This window comes from Mauremys mutica, chromosome 1 (assembly GCF_020497125.1).
Source record: "Mauremys mutica isolate MM-2020 ecotype Southern chromosome 1, ASM2049712v1, whole genome shotgun sequence".
Classification (NCBI taxonomy): Eukaryota; Metazoa; Chordata; order Testudines; family Geoemydidae; genus Mauremys; species Mauremys mutica.
This window is the reverse complement of record NC_059072.1, coordinates 339994060-340016429: the sequence shown is the minus strand read 5'-3', so window position 1 is coordinate 340016429 and position 22370 is coordinate 339994060. Positions and strand designations below refer to the sequence as shown.

General features: G+C 47.9%; 1 protein-coding gene across 5 annotated transcripts in view; it reads left to right on the top strand.

The window, feature by feature from the left end:
* Nucleotides 1-22370, top strand: part of LOC123372141 (N-acetylated-alpha-linked acidic dipeptidase 2-like) — a 57099-nt gene that overhangs the window by 19134 nt on the left and 15595 nt on the right. For all 5 annotated transcript variants that reach the window (XM_045020103.1, XM_045020098.1, XM_045020120.1 and 2 more), the window contains 5 exons: nt 8911-8996; nt 9829-9948; nt 10442-10524; nt 13355-13418; nt 20182-20249. In XM_045020103.1, the coding sequence (XP_044876038.1) occupies nt 8911-8996; nt 9829-9948; nt 10442-10524; nt 13355-13418; nt 20182-20249 (421 nt within the window). The remainder of the gene's footprint in view (nt 1-8910; nt 8997-9828; nt 9949-10441; nt 10525-13354; nt 13419-20181; nt 20250-22370) is intronic.

Below are 22370 nucleotides of genomic sequence, written 5' to 3'. Positions count from 1 at the left end.
GCAGTCTTAACAAAGTTCATAAAGCCCTCACTGCAGGCCCTGGTTCAGAGCTCCTGAACTGAGAGTCAGCAAATAAAGTCTCTGGGCCTGGTCATGCTAGTCCCCAAGATCCTGAGAGAAAGACCACCACCATTGTAATCTGCATGCCTCCCCCTCCTCTTCCCCTTATGTTTTATGACAAAGCAGGCTCACTTGTTGAGTCTATGACTGCCAAGCACTGGACACCACAGCTAATTCAAGAATCAGTCTTTCACCTTTTCCAGAATGCTTTAAGGAGTTGCAATATTGCTTTATTTTGTAATAGGGCCTCATTTTCCTGATGCTCTTACTAGGCATTGCAGTGAGAATTTTGATACTTTAAGGCCTCTACGTTTTTCATATAAATACCCCCTTTTGATGATGCACTCTTCACACTCCCGAAGGAGATAATCAGTTGTTTTCTGGATCTTGCATATCCTACATAATCCATCTTTATGTTTGTTAGAAACAAATTACTATCTAAGCCACAATGGCCAGTTAAAATTCTAAATAGAGCCACTTCGCCCTTTCTCTCAGGGCCGTGGAGTATATCAGCATTTTCAACTCTTGGGAATATTTCATGGAATCTTTTCTCCTCCATTTCTTTTCCTGTATTTCCTGCCATTCCTCTCTTACACTCATTTTTAATTAGATTTTTAAATTCCAGTTTTCTTAAAGGGATCGCCCAATCAACTTACTGGTGTTTGACAGCATTTTTTGCCACTTTGTCTGCCAGCTCAGTGCCTAATATCCCTACATGCACTGGGTCTATGCTATTACTATGCTTACACCCAACTGTGTCAAATCAGTTAACAGTTATATTTCATTAGCTATATCATTTCTGCTCTCTGAAGCTGCATGCAGCTTTCGGTTTCCTCTTCCTGTTTAAATAGCCCAGGTTCAGGCAGAGAGATCCTTGAATGTACCCAGACTTGCTTCAGCTATAAGCGCCAGACTATTCCTTAAGGGAGTAGTACCCCTGCTAGAGGTACAAAGGCCTAGATCCATGAGATATTTAGGCACTTACCTCCCATTGAAATCAGTGGGAGTTAGGCACCTAAATACCTTTGAGGATCTGATCCAAAATGTTTTGAGCACACAGGAGAGCAATAAACTGTATAATGAGATGAAAAACAATATTAAAATGAACAGAACATGTATTCGGTTGCTAATCACATTTCTTGAGGACTTACTTATTCATAGGATTTTTGACATCCTAACCTACTTGACAGTGTCCTTTTTTAGTCAGGTCTTGGAGAAGCTCCCATGGTTTCACTCTACTACAAGCTCAGGGCAGTGATCCTGCTAGCACTTGTGCACCAGAGTAAACTTTATGGATGGGGATTGTCCTGTTGCGTCCAGTGAGATTATTACATGTTTAACTCTTTGCAGCCTCAAGGCCTTGGGCTTAGCTTCCCTTCTGGACAAAACTCCATTAGTTGTGCTGAATAAGGTATTGGTTTTGACAGCTAGAGAGCTTTGCCACTGCAAATGAGACCCCGTTGGATTTTTGCCCAGGGCAGACAAATATGTGTTTTGTTTCACAGAGAGAGGACTGAACATTCCGTGTCTTTTACAGAGTTACTCATAAATGAATGTTCTTCTTCGAGTGATTGCTCCAATGCATTCCAGTTAGGTGTGCGCGCCGCGCGTGCACAGCATCTCGGAACTTTTTTCCCTAGCAACCCCGGCGGGCCGGCTGGGCGCCCCCTGGAGTGGCGCCGCTATTGCGCTAAATATATACCCCAGCCGGCCCGTCCGCTCCTCAGTTCCTTCTTACCGCCCGTGACGGCCAGTTGGAACTGTGGAGTGCTCTTCGTTCTCCACGATCCCTAGCGTTTACATCTCTTGTATATAGTTAGTTTTTGTAGTTAGTTTTACAGTTTAGATAGTTGGTTAGTATAGATAAGGTGAAAAAGGGGGGTTTCCCCTTTTTACCTCACCCGGTGCGGGCTCATGCCCAAGGCACCGGGCTTTAAGCCCTGCGCGGCGTACCAGAAGCCTATGCCCATCGGAGACCCGCACGACGCCTGTCTCCGTTGCCTGGGAGAAGGGCATAGAACGGACAAGTGTTCAATCTGCCTGACTTTTAAACCGCGGACCCGAAAGGAGCGGGACATCCGTCTAAAGCAGATCTTAATGGAAGCGTCGCTTCGACCACCGGCACCGTCTGCGCCGGCACCGCGAGCTGCCTCGGTGCAGAGCGCACCGGCGGCACCGAGCCGCTCCACCTCCGCGGCGCTGCCAATACAGAAGGCGGCTACGCAGTCGCGGCACCGCTCGCTTTCGCCGAAGAAGAAGCACAGGCAGTCGAAAGCAGTAGCGCAGGCCCGCTCTGAGGACTCTGCAAGAAAGGTTGCGCAGTCGGCGGCACCTGCGGTGCCAGTGCACAAACCGTGCACCGGACCCTTGACTCCGGCGCCGCAAGGCCCGTTGAGTCCGGCACCGCCACGCTCCCCGGTACCGTCCGCGGTTGAGCCCCGGCTACCATCAACGCCGGAGACATTCGCCTCCGCAAGAGACCTGATCCAGCTGATAGAGGCACCAGGCCTCCGGCCCCCGGCACCGCCGGTGCGGGCTGTCGTGTCGGCGGGGAAGCCGGCCAGGATGACCCGGCCACCGTCCCTGGACAGGCAGCATGGACGTCGCTCCCGGTCCCGGTCTCGTTCCCAGTCCCGCGGCAGGTCTCCATCCAGGCGCTCGCGATCTCGGCACCGCTCACCTTCACGGTACCGGTCGCCATCAAAACGCCGGTCGCAGTCCCGGTACCGCTCGTCATCGCGGTACCGGTCGTACTCCCGATGCCGCACGAGATCCAGGTCGCCATCGCGTCGGCGCCATCAGAGATCGCCGTCCCGGCATCGCTCCCGGCACCGTGACTCGCGCGCACGTTCGTGGCACCGTCGATCTCAATCCCGGTCGAGCTCCCGGCACCGATCGAGCTCCCGGCACCGGTTGGGCTCCCGGCACCGGTCGAGCTCCCGACACCGTGGCGGACGTTACTCCAGGTCTCCTTCCCGGTACCGGCCGGAGCAACCTCGCGCTTCTCTGCCTCCCGGGGACGGACTACCCCATTCGGCAGCGCACTCTGCAAGTGCTTCGGCACCGCCCTGGCCTTCTCGACCAGAGTCGGTCGCTTCGGGCACGCATGGCTACGGACTCCTGCCGCCCACCCCACGAGACCATCCTCAAGGGGCACAACCGTGGGGCTTTTGGGTGCCATGGGCCCAGTACGAGGCCCAGGGGGTGCCTTTTCCACCTAGGCCCCCCACGGCGGAGTGCAGAGCCCCAGAGGCGACGATTTCCAGACCGGCCCCTTCGCCACAGGCGGCGGATGCTGTGGCGTCGGAATCCCAGGACCAGACGCAGCCCGCACCCTCAGGCGGGCAGGTGGTGAACCCCTCTGACGAACCGGTCGTCCAAGGGTTGTCCTCCTCGTCCTCGCCTGATGAGGCGGTGGCCGGTGCAGCAACTAAGGAGCCTCCACCAATTGACGTAAGAGCTCACCAGGACCTCCTTCGTCGTGTGGCGACGGCAATGGCCTTGCCCATAGAGGAGGTACACGAGGACGAGGACCCTATCACCAATGTGGTCGAGGCCGACACGCCGGTGAGGGTTGCACTTCCGTTTGTACGGACGGTGCAAAAGAACGCCACCACTATCTGGCAGACACCAGCATCCGTGCCCCCTGCAGCCCGTGGGGTTGAGCGAAAGTACTCTGTCCCTCCCACGGGCTATGAATACTTGTACATGCATCCGACCCCGGACTCCCTGGTAGTCCAGTCGGTTAATGACAGGGAGCGGCACGGTCAACCGGCTTCCGCGCCCAAGTCGAAGGACGCGAAGCGTATGGACCTGCTGGGCCGAAAGGTCTATTCTGCAGGAGGCCTGCAAATGAGGATTGCCAACCAGATGGTCCTCCTCGCCAGGTACGTCTTTGACATCCTGACGTCCCTGGCGAAGTTTACCGAGCTCCTGCCGTCAGCCTCCCGACAGGAGTTCGCGGCCATGTTGGAGGAGGGACGAAGATCGTCCAGATCCTCTATTTCGGCCGCACTCGACGCTGCAGACTCGGGGGCGAGGACCTTGGCTTCCGGGGTTACGATGCGGCGTATCGCCTGGCTGCAGTCTTCCACCCTGCCGCCGGAGGTCCAATATATGTTGCAGGACCTCCCCTTTGACACTAAAGGGCTGTTCTCTGAGAAGACAGATTCTAGGATCCAAACTTTAAAGGACGGCCGTATCGTGATACGCACGTTAGGCATGCATACGCCGGCGACGCAGCGTAGGCCCTTCAGACCACAGCCCTCCCGACTGGCCTACCAGTCCCGGTATCGGCCCTACAACAGCCGACGTCCGGCCCAAAATCGCCGTCGACCGTCCGGCAACCGCCGCAACCAGGGCCAGGCCGCTTCAAAGGCCCCTCAGGGGGCCAAACAGGCCTTTTGATGGGACGCTCGAGGACGGCCCATCACTCTCCCTACCGGATCCTTCCCCTCTGTTTCACAATCGCCTTTCCCATTTCTTTTCGGCATGGTCCCGGTTAACGTCGGACAACTGGGTGCTCCAGACAGTCCAGTCGGGATACCGCCTGCAATTTGTTTCGCCCCCGCCTTCCCACCCACCCTCCCTGTCCCTCTTCAGGGACCCCTCTCACGAGCAAGTCCTCTTACAGGAGGTCCAGACTCTGTTGAGCGTGGGTGCCATAGAGGCAGTGCCTCAGGACAGAAGGGGCAGGGGATTCTACTCCCGTTATTTTCTCATCCCCAAGGCGAAAGGCGGGCTACGTCCTATTCTGGACCTTCGCGAGCTGAACAAGTACCTGCTCAAGCCCAAGTTTCGCATGGTCACTCTGGGGACCATCATTCCCTCTCTGGATCCAGGAGACTGGTTTGCCGCCCTCGACATGAAGGACGCCTACTTCCATGTCGCGATCTATCCTCCACATCGTCGTTACCTTCGGTTTGTGCTCAACGACACCCACTACCAGTTCACGGTGTTGCCGTTCGGACTGTCCACCGCCCCGAGGGTGTTTACCAAATGCATGGCGGTGGTCGCCGCAGCCCTCCGACGTCGTCAGATGCACGTTTATCCGTATCTCGACGACTGGCTGGTTCGAGGCCAGTCCCGGCAACTTGTGATGGGCAACATGGCAGAGATCCTGTCTCTCTTTCAGCGGCTCGGTCTTCTCATCAACACAGAGAAGTCCACTTTGATTCTGACGCAGCGGGTGGAGTTCATCGGAGCGGTCCTCGACTCCACGACGGCCAGAGCCTGCCTCCCTCGCGCTCGGCACCAGACGATGGTCTCCATCATCCGGGACCTCGTCGCCTTCCCAACCACGACGGTGCGCTCCTGCCTCCGCCTCCTGGGCCACATGGCTTCGTGCACGTATGTCACAGCATACGCGCGGCTCCACCTCCGCCCGTTCCAGTCTTGGCTCGCGTCGGTGTACCGCCCTCATCGAGACCCCATCGACATGGTGGTCACGGTCACCAGGACGACCCTCGAGTCCCTCCACTGGTGGCTCGACCCGGACGTCGTGTGTGCGGGAGTCCCATTTCACCCTCCTCGGCCGTCCGCTACGTTGACCACGGACGCCTCAGCGCTCGGTTGGGGGGCCCACCTGGGCAATCTCCACACGCAGGGCCTGTGGTCGGTCCAGGAGCTCGCCCTGCACATCAACGTTCGCGAGCTACGCGCCATCTGCCTGGCCTGTCGCACCTTCTGCGCCCGCCTACAAGGTCGTTGTGTGACAGTATTCACGGACAACACCACCGCGATGTTCTACGTGAACAAGCAAGGCGGAGCCCGCTCCTCCCCCCTCTGCAAGGAAGCGATGCTCCTGTGGGACTTTTGCGTGACCCACTCAATTCACCTGGAAGCATCCTTTCTTCCGGGAGTGCAGAACGCGCTGGCCGATCATCTCAGCAGGTCGTTCCTCTCCCACGAGTGGTCTCTCCGTCCAGATGTCGTCCACACAATCTTCCGGAGGTGGGGGTTTCCCCAAGTAGACCTCTTCGCCTCCAAAGACAACAGGAAGTGCCACCGGTTTTGCTCGTTCCAGGGTCGCTCGCCAGGCTCCCTGTCGGACGCCTTCCTTTATCACTGGAGGGATCGCCTCCTCTACGCCTTCCCTCCCTTCCCGCTCGTGCACCGAGTGCTCCTGAAGCTTCGGAGGGACCGGGCCCACGTCATTCTGATCGCGCCGGCCTGGCCGAGGCAGCACTGGTACACCCTGCTGCTCGAGCACTCCGTTCGGGAGCCCATCCCTCTTCCGTTGTGGCCGGACCTCATCACCCAGGATTTCGGCAGACTCCACCATCCGAACCTGCAGTCCCTCCATCTTACAGCTTGGTTCCTGAGTGGCTGACCCACACGGAGAGGGACTGCTCTGCAGCGGTTCAACAGGTCCTGCTCGAGAGCAGAAAGCCTTCCACTCGCTCCACTTACCTGGCGAAGTGGAAGAGGTTTGCTCTCTGGTGTGATCACCGAGCTCTTAATCCCTTCCTGGTACCGGTCCCTACCATTCTGGACTACCTCTGGAACCTTAAGGAGCAAGGTCTGGCGGTCTCCTCCTTGAGAGTCCATCTGGCAGCAGTATCCGCCTTTCGTCCCTCCGTGGAAGGTCGGTCCATCTTCTCGAACCAGATGGTTTCCCGTTTCCTCAAGGGCTTGGACCGCTTGTACCCGCCGGTGCGGCGCCCTGCCCCGACCTGGGACTTGAACCTCGTGTTGACCAAGCTGATGGGTCCTCCGTTCGAGCCCTTGGCCACGTGCTCCCTGCTCTACCTCTCGTGGAAAACGGCTTTCCTTGTGGCCATTACTTCAGCGAGGCGAGTTTCAGAGCTTCGCGCCCTAACGGTGGATCCGCCATACACGGTCTTCCATATGGACAAGGTGCAGCTGCGCCCTCATCCGGCCTTTCTCCCGAAGGTGGTGTCAGCATTCCATCTCAATCAGGAGATCTTCCTCCCGGTATTCTTCCCGAAGCCGCATGCCTCGCCTCGGGAACAGCAGCTACATACGCTCGACGTCCGTAGGGCGCTCGCCTTCTACATTGAGCGGACTAAGTCCTTCCGGCGTTCGCCCCAGCTGTTCGTCGCGGTGGCTGACCGCATGAAGGGAGATGCGATATCCTCCCAGCGGATTTCCTCCTGGGTCACTGCGTGTATCCGGACCTGCTACGAGCTGGCTCGTGTACCACCAGGCCGTGTCACTGCACACTCGACGAGGGCACACGCCTCATCTCTGGCCTTCCTGGCCAACGTCCCAATCCAGGACATCTGTCGAGCGGCCACCTGGTCTTCAGTGCACACCTTCGCCTCCCACTACGCGTTGGTGCAGCAGTCTCGAGACGACGCAGCCTTCGGCTCTGCGGTATTACACTCCGCCATGTCTCACTCCGACCCCACCGCCTAGGTAAGGCTTGGGAATCACCTAACTGGAATGCATTGGAGCAATCACTCGAAGAAGAAAAGACGGTTACTCACCTGTAGTAACTGTTGTTCTTCGAGATGTGTTGCTCCAATCCATTCCAGACCCGCCCTCCTTCCCCACTGTCGGAGTAGCTGGCAAGAAGGAACTGAGGAGCGGACGGGCCGGCTGGGGTATATATTTAGCGCAATAGCGGCGCCACTCCAGGGGGCGCCCAGCCGGCCCGCCGGGGTTGCTAGGGAAAAAAGTTCCGAGATGCTGTGCACGCGCGGCGCGCACACCTAACTGGAATGGATTGGAGCAACACATCTCGAAGAACAACAGTTACTACAGGTGAGTAACCGTCTTTTTTTTTAATGGTCTGGCAAAGCTTGATCACTTTGATCTGCTCTCTTAATGTTCTTGGAGAAATACTCAATGTATTCAAATATTTTCACCGTTCAGTTGTTTCATGCAATTTTAATGACTGCTACCATTTAATCAGACTTACACATCGTATTTCTATAAAGGAAAGAAGCATGAGATTTTTAAAAACATATTCCCTTAATTAAATATCGTCCAATCATTTGGGTCAAAATTTAATACACTTTCAGTTATTACTTTTTGGTTTTAGTGTGATCTGTGGGCCTGCTGTTAATCTATCCCGTTTTAAAAGTATTGCAAGGAAATATTATTGGCATGACTCCCTTTGAAACCATTGTGACAAATTTCATAAAGACCTTTTAAAGTCTAGGAATTCGTGTGTTTGGTTGAATTTTTCTTGTCATCCTTCAGTTTCAAATAAAAATAAGGAACTAGCACAGCCCTGGTATAGATCCTGTAAAATGATAATCATTTTCCATGTATAAGTAAATTCATTCATAGATTGTAAAACAGTTTATTATAGAGATAAGGTTTCATTATTCCTATTATACAGATGGGGAAGTTGAGATGTTAGCCAAGGTCAAATAGCAAGTCACTGGGAATTGGTTGACCGGTGTTGCTGGATTATAATCTTAAAGCTTTAAAGATAAAATTGTACACATGGACTGTATTCTCAACTTTTATATCTTAAATTTCAATCAGTGTTTTCTTGATAGTTTGACAATGGTAACTAGTCCTTTAATTAACTTTCTTAAATTTCGCCATCAAGAGAATCGTAAATATCTAAACACATTTTTTCTTACCTGGGCCTTATTCATTCCTCTCTGCAAAAACTCCGTTTATTTTGGGGAACTAAATGGGGGACTGAAATACAATTTATCCCCTCTACATGGAGATAGGCTACAACCCTTTCGTGGGTGCTGATCCAACCTCATTCCACTACGGTGTTTAAATGGCTATTGGAGAGGTACACGGGCTTGTTCTAAATCTGTTTGTAAAACATGTTTAAAATTGGTTCATCTATCACTGTTCCAACCCTAGTAAATGCCTCCTCAAGTCATGGATAACTACTTCATTTTGCTTTTGTTTCAGAAAGGTCAGAATGCATGTCCACACTCACAGCAAAATAACACGAATTTACAATGTTATTGGCACTATCAGTGGCGCGGAGGAACCAGGTGAGCTTTTTGCATTTGGTGAAGATGTTCTTCGGTGGCACGAGGTTTAACTTTTCAGAGATAATCAGATAAAATTTGGAACTGGAAAGGCTTACTAGGTCATCTTGTCCCTCCTGTTACAGTGTTCCCCCAAGAGATCTGTAAGTGGTACATAGATGAGAATGCTACAATAAACAGCTCACTGGGACAGCCTGGCACAAGACATCTCATTTTCTATAGGGTCTCTAGTACATCCTTCATACAGTCTTACACCAGCATATTCTAGTGCAACACAAAGAATAATGGACTAGTGATGAGCTGAACAAAGTGCTGGATCCCACAACATCCTGAACTTTGGAGGTTCATGATATGAACCAAGGTCTAGATCCACATTTCTCAGCTGCTTGTATCTTTATAGTGGCTTAAATTGAAATCCTGGACACTAACTTTGGGGTGATTGGTATTTGATTTTGTGTTCTGATTTGAATTCTGCATCTGGGCTCCATCTCAAGAGCACAGAGTCTAAAATTAGTCAAATCATCATTGAGCAGACAGAGATGGGTAATTTTATTCTAACAGTGGGTCCAAGATAAGGGATTAAAAGATTCTTAAAACAAGTCTATGTAGATACAAAGGTTGTAAACTGGAAAAAAAAATTAAAAAGCATTTTTGTGTCAGATTGTAAACTGCAACAATATCAGTAGGGCTGATAGGCTGGGCTTTTTTAAAAACACTGAAATTGGTTTTCACTGTGGTTTGGGAAGGTGGGGAATGAAGTTTAAGGGAAAGACTGAATTATAGGTACCCCAAGTGTATTCTGAATTAAAGACTGATTCTGTATCTTTGTTTCCAGACAGATATATTATTCTGGGAGGACATAGAGACTCCTGGGTATTTGGCGGGATTGATCCAACCACTGGTGCAGCTGTTCTTCAAGAAGTTGCTCGGAGTTTTGGCAAAATGGTGATGGAAGGTAACTTATTCATTGTAAATAGAGATGGTGAAACACAAGGTCTATGAAAAACACTATTTTGAGAAATTAAGTGGAATTTACCAATAAGCAGATGCATAGACTTTGATTGCCGTCTGCATAGGGTTGAATTTCACATAATAGGTATTGCAACTTCTTATATGTGTGTGCACATGCATGTGAGTGAGGAACTGGGGGAACTCCTAAACATATACATCTAAAATGAGCTTAACATCACATATGATGTGAGTTGGTTGAATTTCTGCTCTCCTTGCCTGTGTAACATTATGTGCTCTGAGAGTTTTGCCTTTACAATAAAAATATTGCAGTGGATGTGCTTGATCTGCAGAATTTGGGGTGACAAATTTTCACTGATACATATTACACATCTTTTTCCATGATGTACTAATTTTTATTTAAGTGACTCAGTCAACTGTGGCCATCTTTCTCTAATAGAATTTTTCTCTTTAAGTCAAATTTAACTGTGTGATTACAGGTTGGAGACCTAAAAGAACTATTATTTTTGCTAGCTGGGACGCAGAAGAATTTGGACTATTAGGTTCCACAGAATGGGCTGAGGTAAATAAAGACTAGTACAAAAGCATGACTGATGAAGTGTGTGGGCCTATGTCTGCCTATGGCCCTAATACTGCTATGGAGTCTATGTGGACAGACCCCATTTAAATTAATGGAGCTCCACGCATATTCAGTGGGGTCTGTCTATACAGAGCCCATTGTAGAATCAGGGTGCAGTTGTTTGTAGCACAACAGGGTTCTAATGGGAGCTCCTGGACACTACCCTAATATAAATGCTAACTAACTAATGCTGGTCTGCGTGCAGTAGCTCATCATAAGATTTAAAAGCTACAGGACTGTCAGCTTTGAATCAGATACACTAAGGAAGAGTATGGTAAGTTGCTGTCCTGCTTGAAAATCTGTTTCGTCAACAAACAAAATGGCCTCCACAAATTGAGAGTCAGAGGAGCCAGACATCTTTTTGTGGATGGCTTTTGCCTCCTGTGGGTCCCAGAGGTTTGGGTGCTGGACCCAGGGCTAATTCAGTTGTGGGAGCCCTGACTGCCTGACTCTGAGTTTCCCCATATCTCTCCGTCAGAGTGGGGAATCTATGGAGTTTTCCTCCCACTTCTCTCTTCATGGGGGTTCACCATGAGTGAGGTAATCTGGGCCTCAGTTCTTATGCTGCAAGTGGATTGGTCACCCCTACTAAGAAATATAGGACTTAATCAATATTTATCGTAACTCACTGACAAACCGAGGTTAAAATTAGAGTGGAAAATTTTCTCCATTGGAAAATGTTGGTTTGTTGAAATAAAAAATGGTGGGCAGGGAAAATTTTGATTTTGATGAAATTTCATTTTGAAACAATTTTTTTAGAGACATTTTGATTTTTTTTGTTTCAAAATAACTTCATTACAAAACCTATATTATATTTTATGCTTCTGTATAGCATTTAGATTCATGTGTCTACAAGCATTGAATCATAGAAACGTACGGCTGGCAGGGACCTCCAGAGGTTATCTTCTAGTCCATCCCCCTGCACTGACATTGGAACAAAACCAAAAACTACAAAGTACTGTGACAAATGAAGATGGAAAATGTTTATTCCTAATGTCCAAAGGAATCCTGTTTTCCCACTTGATGGCAAATTTGAGGTTTCCACTGCTCTTGAAGTTCTTTCACAAGTACATCCTCCAATATACAACTGAAATAGCCTTGCCTGCCTTGACTTGAGGAAAACTAAACTCTGTGGAGTAAATATTCATCCTAACTAAACTCCAGTAGTTAGAAGCATAAAAACTCATAGCTAACAGGACTGAGCTCCAGTGAATGTAAAACGGTTAAAAACCACCAATTCTCATCAAGCATGTCTGTTTCTACAGGAGTATAATGGAATTTCTTTTTGTGAACCATTGTCCTAAGGTACTTTTGGTTTGATAATTTAATACCCAGTTATCCATTGTTCACCCAATGGCAGAGTCATACTGAATCTCTGGACCCTAACAACCTCTCAGACTTTAGCCCCAGTGTCTCTAGTTCATTGCCTTTTAGCTTCATTTTGGTGCCATCTATTCCTTCCCTCTGAATTCTGGATTAGACTCTGACTCTAGAGATGCTAGTCAATGCTCACATTAAAGGTCCTCTGCAGTTACGTACCTGGACAATCTTTCATCCACTAAGTCTTGAGGAAAATTAACCCTTTGTGTGAGGGCTGTGAACACAATATCTGAAAATGTATCAGTACCCCCTAGTTATGGAAACATCTGTTCATAAATGAAGTGATTCATTCAGATCAAGAGGCTAGTGAATATATATATATATATGTATGTGTATGTGTGCATGTGTGTGTGTATATACACACATGCTCAGTCCTTCCCTTTATTTCTCTTTTTACACAGACACTTTGTCTCTCCCTCCATCCCTCTCTCTCTTTCTCACATGCACACACACAACGTTGGGGGAAATCCTCCATCAGATCATTTATTTTATCATATATTTATTTTTACATTTGATTCTTATATCATTCGTATATTATACTACTTTACAATAGAAAATTACCAAATAGAATGATTACCAAAAGAAACCAGTTAGAATATCAGTTGACAAAGCCAAGTACCGATTATAAAACTGATTAGAATACTGAGTACCAAATCACCGCTTACAATCAGAATACCAATTTCAAAACCAATTACCAATTTGTAAAATAAAAATAGTGACATGTAAATAGTCAAAATCAGAATGAAACATTTTGATTTACTTGAAACACATTTTTTCTGGTGAAACGTCAACATTTTGTCTTTTCATTCCAATTCAGATTTTTTATTTTTTTTTAATATAAGAGTTTCCTGTGGAACAGAAATTCCAAATTTCAACAGCTCTAGTTTAAATGGAGTTAAGCCTGAGAGCCCATATCAGTAATTCAGGGTAAGACACAGAAGAGGGATATTGTAATTATCCCAAAACCAAGTGTTGCAAACCCACAAAATTCAGAATTAATCTTAATCTTGAAAGAAATCCAGACAAGTCAAGCCATGGAAATGCACAATAAAGGCACCCACACAGGCTTAATTCTGGCCTGTAGTGACACCAGGCAATTATTATAATACCACCTCAGCACCCCATCTTCCTTCTGATGGAGCTGCAGCTGGTACCTCTATTATTTCATGAGTGGCTTGAAGATCAACTTTAAAAACACCACAGCTAGCACAGCTGAATTTCATGCTCCCTGACCACTGGCCAATCTTATTCATTAATATAGATAGGCATTTATATATTACCTCTCACCTTGACTGGTCCAGAACCTCTTTGTTTTTTATAGTATTAATATTGCAACGTTACATGATCACGTATTATCAGTAAAGTAAACATGTTTCCCTTTTCACAACTACAGGAGAATGCTAAAGTTCTTCAGGAACGGGCCGTTGCTTACATCAACACAGATTCTTCTATAGAAGGTGTGTCTAAAAATTTGTTTTAAGTCTATTGGCTTCCTAGATGTAGGTTAACATTTTTCTGCATATTTGTTTCTGGCTCAAAGATTTGTGATGCAAGGTACATAACAGGATATTGAGAATGCACAGGGCAGAGGCAAGTTTAGAGTAGAGAGGAGCGAGAATCCAACTCGGTTCTCATACTATTTTCCTCTGGCAAATAGCACCATCATGAGCTATGTACTTGGGGAGAGATCTTTACGCCAAAGGCAGTTGATATATAAATATACCTTAAATATGTCTCCTGAAAAGTTCAGCGTTTAATACTGATATTTTAATGAGTTTAACAGTTTAACTTGGATTTTAATCTATTTAATTGGTACATTTGCTTTGATATCCAGTTTGCTATGTAGTCTATGGAAGACAATGTTCACTGTACCAGACTGACTCCTTTTACTCAGTGGAGTTATGGTGTAACGTCTCATGGTACAGTGTATTGTAGTATCACAAGACAACTCACATTATCACTTTAAGCTTTGAGTTCACTGGGAATGGAGTTCATCCTGCTGTGCCATAGGCGGCAGGTTTGTATAATTTTTGGTGGTGCCCAAAATGGTGGTGCCCTCTCCCCCCCCCCTCCCGCTCCCACCCTGTAAGCCAATATAAAATTAAGCTTCAACACGTCGGCACCACAAGATTACAAGGGTCAATTAAAAGTGGAAAGTCAGAAGCAGCACTTGCCTGCTTCATTATACGGTATTATATTTTGTTGCACCTGTTGTGACAAAGTGGGAATGTTCTTAATGTTTTCTCTGAATACTGTGTGGGTGCCTCAGTTTCCCCTGCAAGGTGCCAACTGAAGGTGTTGGGGACAAAGAGATCAGGTGGCCTCCTTGTCCAGAAGAGACACAAAGGCCAGAGAAGGGAGTGTCAGTTTGGAGCTGGCTGGGGAAATGGGGAGAGGCTCAGAACTTGGGTCTGGGCTCCCCACCCCACAAGATGGACCTGACTGAGGGGTCCTGTTTTCTGTACCTACAAGCTTTGTTTTAGACTGTGATCCTGTCGTCTAATAAACCTTCTGTTTTACCGGCTGGCTGAGAGTCACGTCTGAATGCAGAATTGGGGTGCAGGGACCTCTGGTTGCCCCAGGACCTGCCTGGGCAGACTCGCTGCAGAAAGTGCATGACGTGGAAGGGCATGCTGAATGCTCTGAGGTCAGACCCAGGAAGGTGTAAGCTTCTTGCCCTGGAGACAGTATGCTCAGAGAGGAGGCTCCCCCAGAGTCCTGACTGGCTTTGTATGGAGTAGTTCCAAAGCATCCCAGCATCCCCTTCCACACCATGCGCTTCCCGGAAGTCCGCACAGGCACTGACACTCCCTCCTCTGGCCTTTGTCTCTTTTCCAGGCATTAGGAGGCCACCTGATCTTTTTGTTCTCCAACACCTTCAGTTTGCACCTTGCAGGAGAGCGGCCCCGGCCATCAGTTGCTCGGAGACAGGGTTTCGTCTATTCTCTGTGCAGACAGCCCTCTAGGGCTCTACAACAATCACACCCCCTTATCCCACCATCTAGATCCTTGAGAAATGCATAGGGGAAACTGAGGCACCCACAGAGAAATCATTAAGAACATTCCCACTTCGTAACACCTGTATACGACTAGTTATATACTTTAAAGGGTGTAAAATAATCAAGTATTGTGCTAAACACAATGATACTCCAAACTGACCACCAAATTTAAGTTGCACGTTTTTCCCCTCAGGTGAGGGCTCTGGGGTGGGGCTGGAGATGAGGGGTTCCCAGTGAAGGAGGGTGCTCAGGGTTGGGGTGCTGGGGGGCGCAGGCTCTGTGGTGGGGCAGGGCTGGGGATAAGGAACTTGGGGAGCAGACAGGCTGCCCCAGGGCTAGGGCCAGAGAGGACTCCCCCCCTGCCACTGGCAGCAGCAAGCTCCAGAGGAGGGACCTCTCCTCTTTCCCCCACCCCCAGCAGCACACTCACTCTGCACCACAGTCACTGCCCATGCTCCTAGGGCCTCTCTCAGGTCCAGAAAGCCCACTCGCCTCCCCTATGGTGGGTACCAGGGCGAGGGGGTTGCCATCACATGTGGCCTCCCCTGCTGCTGTCCCCCACCATAGCCTCACTGGGGATGGGTGATGGGGCTGCCCCTTGCCCAGTGTGCGGCAGGAGTGGGGACTGCAAGGTGGTGGCTGGGGGCGGGGGGCAGGGTGTCACAAAATTCACCCAAGCCCCAGCTGCTCAGGTCTAGGAAGCCCCTTTCCCCCATCTCCCCTGTGGTGGGTGGGTGGGTGGGTGCTGGGGTGAGGGGACTGCCATCACATGTGGCTTCCTTCCTCCCCTGCTGCATCCTGCTGCCCCTCACCCTAGCCTCACTGGCGATGGGGCTGCCCCTTGCCCAGCGTTGGGCAGGAGTGGGAGCTGCAGGGGTGAGGGGGTGGATCACAGGGTCAAACCTCACTGAAGCCCCAGCAGCTGCTCAGGTGAGTGAGGTCCACTCCAGATGTCCATCTCCTGGCCAGAGTCAGGGTGCCAGGGGACGGCAGTGAGGGCTCCCCTCCCAAGCATGCCTCTTCCCCCCCCTCCTCTCTCTCTCTCCCCCTCCTCCTCCTGAGATGCTCCAACAGTCTGCCGGCCGCTGCTCTCTATAGCCTTAGGCAGAAGCAGCGGCAGGCAGCCCGCAGCACAAGCAAGGGAGAGAGGCATGGGGTGGATTTTTTTTCAGGCAGGGAAGCTCCGACGGGGGGGAAAGAAACCCAGCTCCAAATATTGGTGGAGCACTGCCCCCAGCCTTGAATATTCCTGGTGCTCGGGCACCCTGAGCCCATATAACCTGCCGCCCCTGCCTGCTGCCACAGACCCCTGCCATGAGCCATGCTCAGTGTTCTGTCTGTGCAGAGATGTTGCATAGGCAGCCTCTACGCTGTGTGCACTGGGGTGGAGTCCCCATGCCAGCAACAAGGGGAGGTTGAGAGTGGCCCAGAGGGGAAATGATCCACAGCTGCATGGTTCAGCTGGCCATGCCACACCACTCAGGTCCTGCAGAGGGCGTATTAAGGGTCTGACACACAGGAATGCTGCTAAGAAACTGGACTTCATTTGCAGGCTCCCAGCCACGTGATCTAAGTCAGGGTGATGACATCAATACCCCATCACATCCCAGTGTTCAGCGACACCAGTGATTATTGTTGGGGCTGCAGCTACCATTCCATCCCCGGGGTAGCAGCCGGGGAGAGTGGGTGCTGTGCTGCACCGCGGCCTCAGTTTGTTAGAGGGTGCCACATTCTATCTACACTTTGTCCAAGTAAAACCCAATTACTCTGGTTTCTTTGCATGAGTGAAGTAGGTTTCACCATGAATGTTTAATAGTTCAGTTTTGAGAAGTTTTGCAGCATGAGCTTTCGTGGGTGAATACCCACTTCTTCGGATGCAAGCAGTGGAAATTTCCAGGGACAGGTGTGTATATATAAGCAAGCAAGAAGCAAGCTAGAGATAACGAGGTTAGATCAATCAGGGAGGATGGGGCCCTGTTCCAGCAGCTGAGGTGTGAAAACCAAGGGAGGAGAAACTGGTTCTGTAATTGGCAAGCCATTCACAGTCTTTGTTTAGTCCTAAACTGATGGTGTTAAATTTGCAGATGAACTGGAGCTCAGCAGTTTCTCTTTGAAGTCTGGTCCTAAAGTTTTTTTGTTGTAGGATGGCCACCTTAAAATCTGCTATTGTGTGGCCAGGGAGGTTGAAGTGTTCTCCTACAGGTTTTTGTATATTGCCATTCCTAATGTCTGATTTGTGTCCATTTATCCTTTTCCTTAGAGACTGTCCAGTTTGGCCAATGTACATAGCAGAGGGGCATTGCTGGCATATGATGGCATATATTACATTGGTGGACGTGCAGGTGAATGAACCGGTGATGGTGTGGCTGATCTGGTTAGGTCCTGTGATGGTGTTGCTGGTGTAGATATGTGGGCAGAGTTGGCATCGAGGTTTGCTGCATGGGTTGGTTCCTGAGCTAGAGTTACTATGGTGCGGTGTGCAGTTGTTGGTGAGAATATGCTTCAGGTTGGCAGGTTGTCTGTGGGCGAGGACTGGCCTGCCACCCAAGGCCTGTGAAAGTGTGGGATCATTGTCCAGGATGGGTTGTAGATCCCTGATGATGCGTTGGAGGGGTTTGAGCTGGGGACTGTATGTGATGGCCAGTGGAGTCCTGTTGGTTTCTTTCTTGGGTTTGTCTTGCAGAAGGAGGTTTCTGGGTACACATCTGGCTCTGTTGATCTGTTTCCTTATTTCCTCATGTGGGTACTGTAGTCTTGAGAACACTTTCACAGGCCTTGGGTGGCAGGCCAGTCCTCGCCCACAGACAACCTGCCAACCTGAAGCATATTCTCACCAACAACTGCACACCGCACCATAGTAACTCTAGCTCAGGAACCAACCCATGCAACAAACCTCGATGCCAACTCTGCCCACATATCTACACCAGCAACACCATCACAGGACCTAACCAGATCAGCCACACCATCACCGGTTCATTCACCTGCACGTCCACCAATGTAATATATGCCATCATATGCCAGCAATGCCCCTCTGCTATGTACATTGGCCAAACTGGACAGTCTCTAAGGAAAAGGATAAATGGACACAAATCAGACATTAGGAATGGCAATATACAAAAACCTGTAGGAGAACACTTCAACCTCCCTGGCCACACAATAGCAGATTTTAAGGTGGCCATCCTACAACAAAAAGACTTTAGGACCAGACTTCAAAGAGAAACTGCTGAGCTCCAGTTCATCTGCAAATTTAACACCATCAGTTTAGGACTAAACAAAGACTGTGAATGGCTTGCCAATTACAGAACCAGTTTCTCCTCCCTTGGTTTTCACACCTCAGCTGCTGGAACAGGGCCCCATCCTCCCTGATTGATCTAACCTCGTTATCTCTAGCTTGCTTCTTGCTTGCTTATATATACACACCTGTCCCTGAAAATTTCCACTGCTTGCATCCGAAGAAGTGGGTATTCACCCACGAAAGCTCATGCTGCAAAACTTCTGTTAGTCTATAAGGTGCCACAGGATTCTTTGCTGCTTCTACAGAACCAGACTAACACGGCTACCCCTCTGATACTAGTTCAGTTTTGTTTACTTTTAGCCTATATTTCATGCCTACAGAAGATCTTGCTGCTGAAATAGTAGCTTTATCCCTACTTCATATTCGCAGTGTGTATTGTAACACAGCTATTGGAGACGATTTGGAGCCAGCATGCTGTTGCAGTGCCAATTTGCTTCCAAATCTTGATTATTCAGTGATGCCTTTGTTTATGTATCTCAAAGCAAAATATGAAAGTAAAGCATTGTGAAACCTATAATAAACAAAACTGGTGCCACGCTTCAGTGCACTGTTTTAAGTACATTAGTCATCTTTCCCCTGACTCCAGGCATTTGAATCCCCAATGGTGTGATAGCATCTCTATTCCTTGGAGGAATCAGTTAGTACATCACAGTACGTTCTGCACTGTGCCAAGTACAGTACAGCACATTTATCTTATTCATTGTCCTTTCGCACAGAAAATGGTTGGTGTCCTTTGAGAACGTTACCTTGCATCTAATTTCCAATTGCTAAATATACAAACTCCTTGGCTATGCTAGCTAATGTAATCCAGTGTTCTTTTCCATTATTACATTACTGTCATTGTCTGACTAGTTTTAATGTGAATTTCATTCGTTTGTTCAGCCAGAAACAATACACTGCTCTAAAATATTACCAAAACCTGCTAACAGTTCTAACAGAAACTATCCGATGTGGCAGAGTTCTTATATATCCCTGTGTACCCACCATTTGTTGCTAGAATTTACAGTCTGTGGGTATTATTGGAGTCTCTATCAGCTAATGTTAGATGATCATCCAACATTTTCTAGGAAGGCCGTTTTGCACTTTTGTTTGGTTAGAAGATAGTGACAGTTTCTTTTGGCTGTGGACCTTGCTGCAATAATCTATGCCTTTGTCACCTGAACACTGGCTTACTGTAGTGTGTTCTATCTCGACTTAAATCAACTTGCAAACTAACGGTGGTGCAGAATGCAGGAGCAGACACCTGCATTTGTGGAGAGCAAATGACAGGCAGCCAGTGCAGATTGCAGAGCACTGCTGTTTTCTTAATTTTTACATATAAAGCTCTAAATGGCCTGGGGGTCGCTTACTTAAGAGCTGGTCTCTCTCCTAGTATCTCACTCCTATAGTTGCGGCCAGCCAAGGCATTCATTATAAGACAGAAGCTAAATCCCTTATTATAGGAGAAAAGCAGCTGCTGGCAGGATTTCTTCTGTGAGGGGACTTCCACCCTGGAACTTGCTTTCCCTCCTCCCAATCCAAAATAGCACAGATTTGCTGATTTTTAGGGCACATTGTAACGTGCATCTGTTCACACAGGAAAGAACCAAATGGGGTTGGTATGTGTGCTGACAGTGTGTATAATTTGAAGGGGGAGCAGGGGGGTGGGGTTGAGCTTGAGGCTCAATGGCAGGTCTAATTTTTATGATTGTATTTGGAATCTGTGACAAAGATGAGTTTAGGAGACGTGCTTTATATATTGTAAATCTAACTAGACAGTCTGTATTTGTTAGTGTTTTGCGCCAAGACCTGCAGTCCTTACTTAGCTAAAACTCCTCTTGGAGTCAATGAGAGCTTTGCCCAGGTGAGAACAGCAGGGTTTGGTCCATTAGCAGGGAGTCAAAGCCACTTTAAAAAAAGATTTCCCTGTCTTTGTTTGGTTTTCAGGCAACTACACTTTAAGAGTTGACTGCAGCCCCCTTCTCTACAAATTGGTGTATAATCTGACAGAAGAGGTACAAAAGCGAAGTGTTTGCTGCACATGACTTTCTGATAACTGAAGTCACAAACTTACTGCAGATTAGTTTGTAGCCTGCAGAGGCACTGATCCTGCTCCCATTGACGTCAATTGCAAAATTTCCATTCATTAGGACATGATCCAGGCCCACAGTTGCTCTTCAGTGGTTTATGAAGGATGAAGAGTATTACTAAAGCAAACAAAACTGTATTACAGTGTATATTTTTAAAACACCAAGAGGAAGATAATTAACCCACTAAAAGCTAAGTTATTGGACAAGTGGACAGGAAGCTGGAAGAATTAAAAATCGGATTTAAAAAGAAATCCTGACAATGGAAAAGATTTAAGACAAATTGGCTTGGTGCCCTCCTTACTCTTCATCTTATCCCCCTAAATCTCTTCTCACACCCCCTCCAAAATTCCTCAGTATTTATCAAACAATTAAATTATTCTTCCAATGGGTCAGATATACCCAATTTGTACAAATGGTGTCCCAGATACGTATCCTTTTCTCTTTCTTTCTTAGTATTGCTCATTAGATCTTCTGTTACTGTAGATGGCAGGCACATTAAAGGATGCTGCTTCTCCTTGAATGCATATAAAATGTGGCTCTTCAGGTGAATTCATTCTACTCATTTAAGAATGAGAATTGACAGTTTTCAAATATATAGAGCAAGCTTCATCTTGCCATACAAGTGTCTTTTGTATGAATTCTGGGCTTGTGAATAGTGGAGTTTAGTCACCAAAGTGCCTCATCTTGAGCCACCTCCAGAGGCAAATAGCTTAATTCACTTTCCATCTCCAATCTTTGACATTTCTGCTGAATATCTGTTCACTTGGAACTGGACTGAGATCATGCACTCATTGGTCCCTGCAGTGGATGTCAATTATTGGCACAGACACAAAAAGTTGACCCCCACTGAGATATCTAGTGTCCCCGGCTATGAAAGACTCTTCCTAGTCTGGGTTGTTCTGAAGCGTAAATCATACTTCTTTATGCACAAAGTAATGCACAAGGTTTCCAGGCTGTGTGCTTCTTTGTCTTCAACTGTTTCAACTTTGTGTTTCCTTCTTGTGCGTTCCCCTCCCTTTTCAACTCTTCCTGGGTTTTTTTTTTCCTCTCTCTTTTGAGGAGGAAAGGGAAGTGTTTGTGAGATCATCAGCACAGCAGTAACAATTCACACAATGAAGAAAAGGCTGTTTCACTTGCAAACACTCCTACTGCTGAAAGAAATAGATCAGGATTTCTCCCTTTCCTCATTCACCCAGGGAGCCATCTGCAAAGGGAAACAGACTAAAAATGCTTTGGGTGAAAAACATTGTTAGTGGTGCCTGCCTCCACCATTTTACATCACACCTTAAATTAGGCATCTGTGTTTAGCTAGATAACTTCCATCTAAATACCATCAGATGCTTGAGAGACATGAGACATTTCTTCTTTTGGAAAAAGCTCCCATGCCTCTGTTAAGAGCTTGAATAATACAGAAGTGTAGCATAGAAGAACGAAGGGCCTCAGGAGCGCTCAGTAATTGAATGCTCTCTCAGTATCAGGGAATTCCCAGTACTGTGTTATATTCATTCATGTTTTCCACTACTTCATTTATCATAGGGATTCATTTATTGTCATTGAAAAGCCTTGTCTATTCTCTGAGCTGTTTGAAGTCAGTCTTAGAATAATCTGGGTTGTTGCTTTTTTATTAGTTTGTAGATGAAAGACACAACATTATTCTGATTCTTTTCCTTTCTCTGCTTTTTGTCTTCATTCAAAGAACAGATTCCCCAGTTTTTGTTCTGTTCTGCTGTCTCCATCCCTGAGGTAATCTAATGGCTCATCTCCTATTTCTCTCTGTTTCTTCTTGCTTTGTCTAAGTCAACTGGAGAACGTCCTCATCCTTCTCGAGGATACGGAAGGTTATGATGCTTGATGTATTTATTCCTCCGGTGCAGCTAAAGCTGCTCATCGAACCCTAAAGAGAGCAGTTGTCTTTTTATGTCCTGGAAGTGACTGTTTGTTTTCTAATGCAGTTATTCACCTTCCTAAATTCCTTAGGGAGTTACTGGCCAAAAACTTGTGTAGCTTGTGGAGTGAAGAGCCACATTTTCACTTCTTCATCCTTCT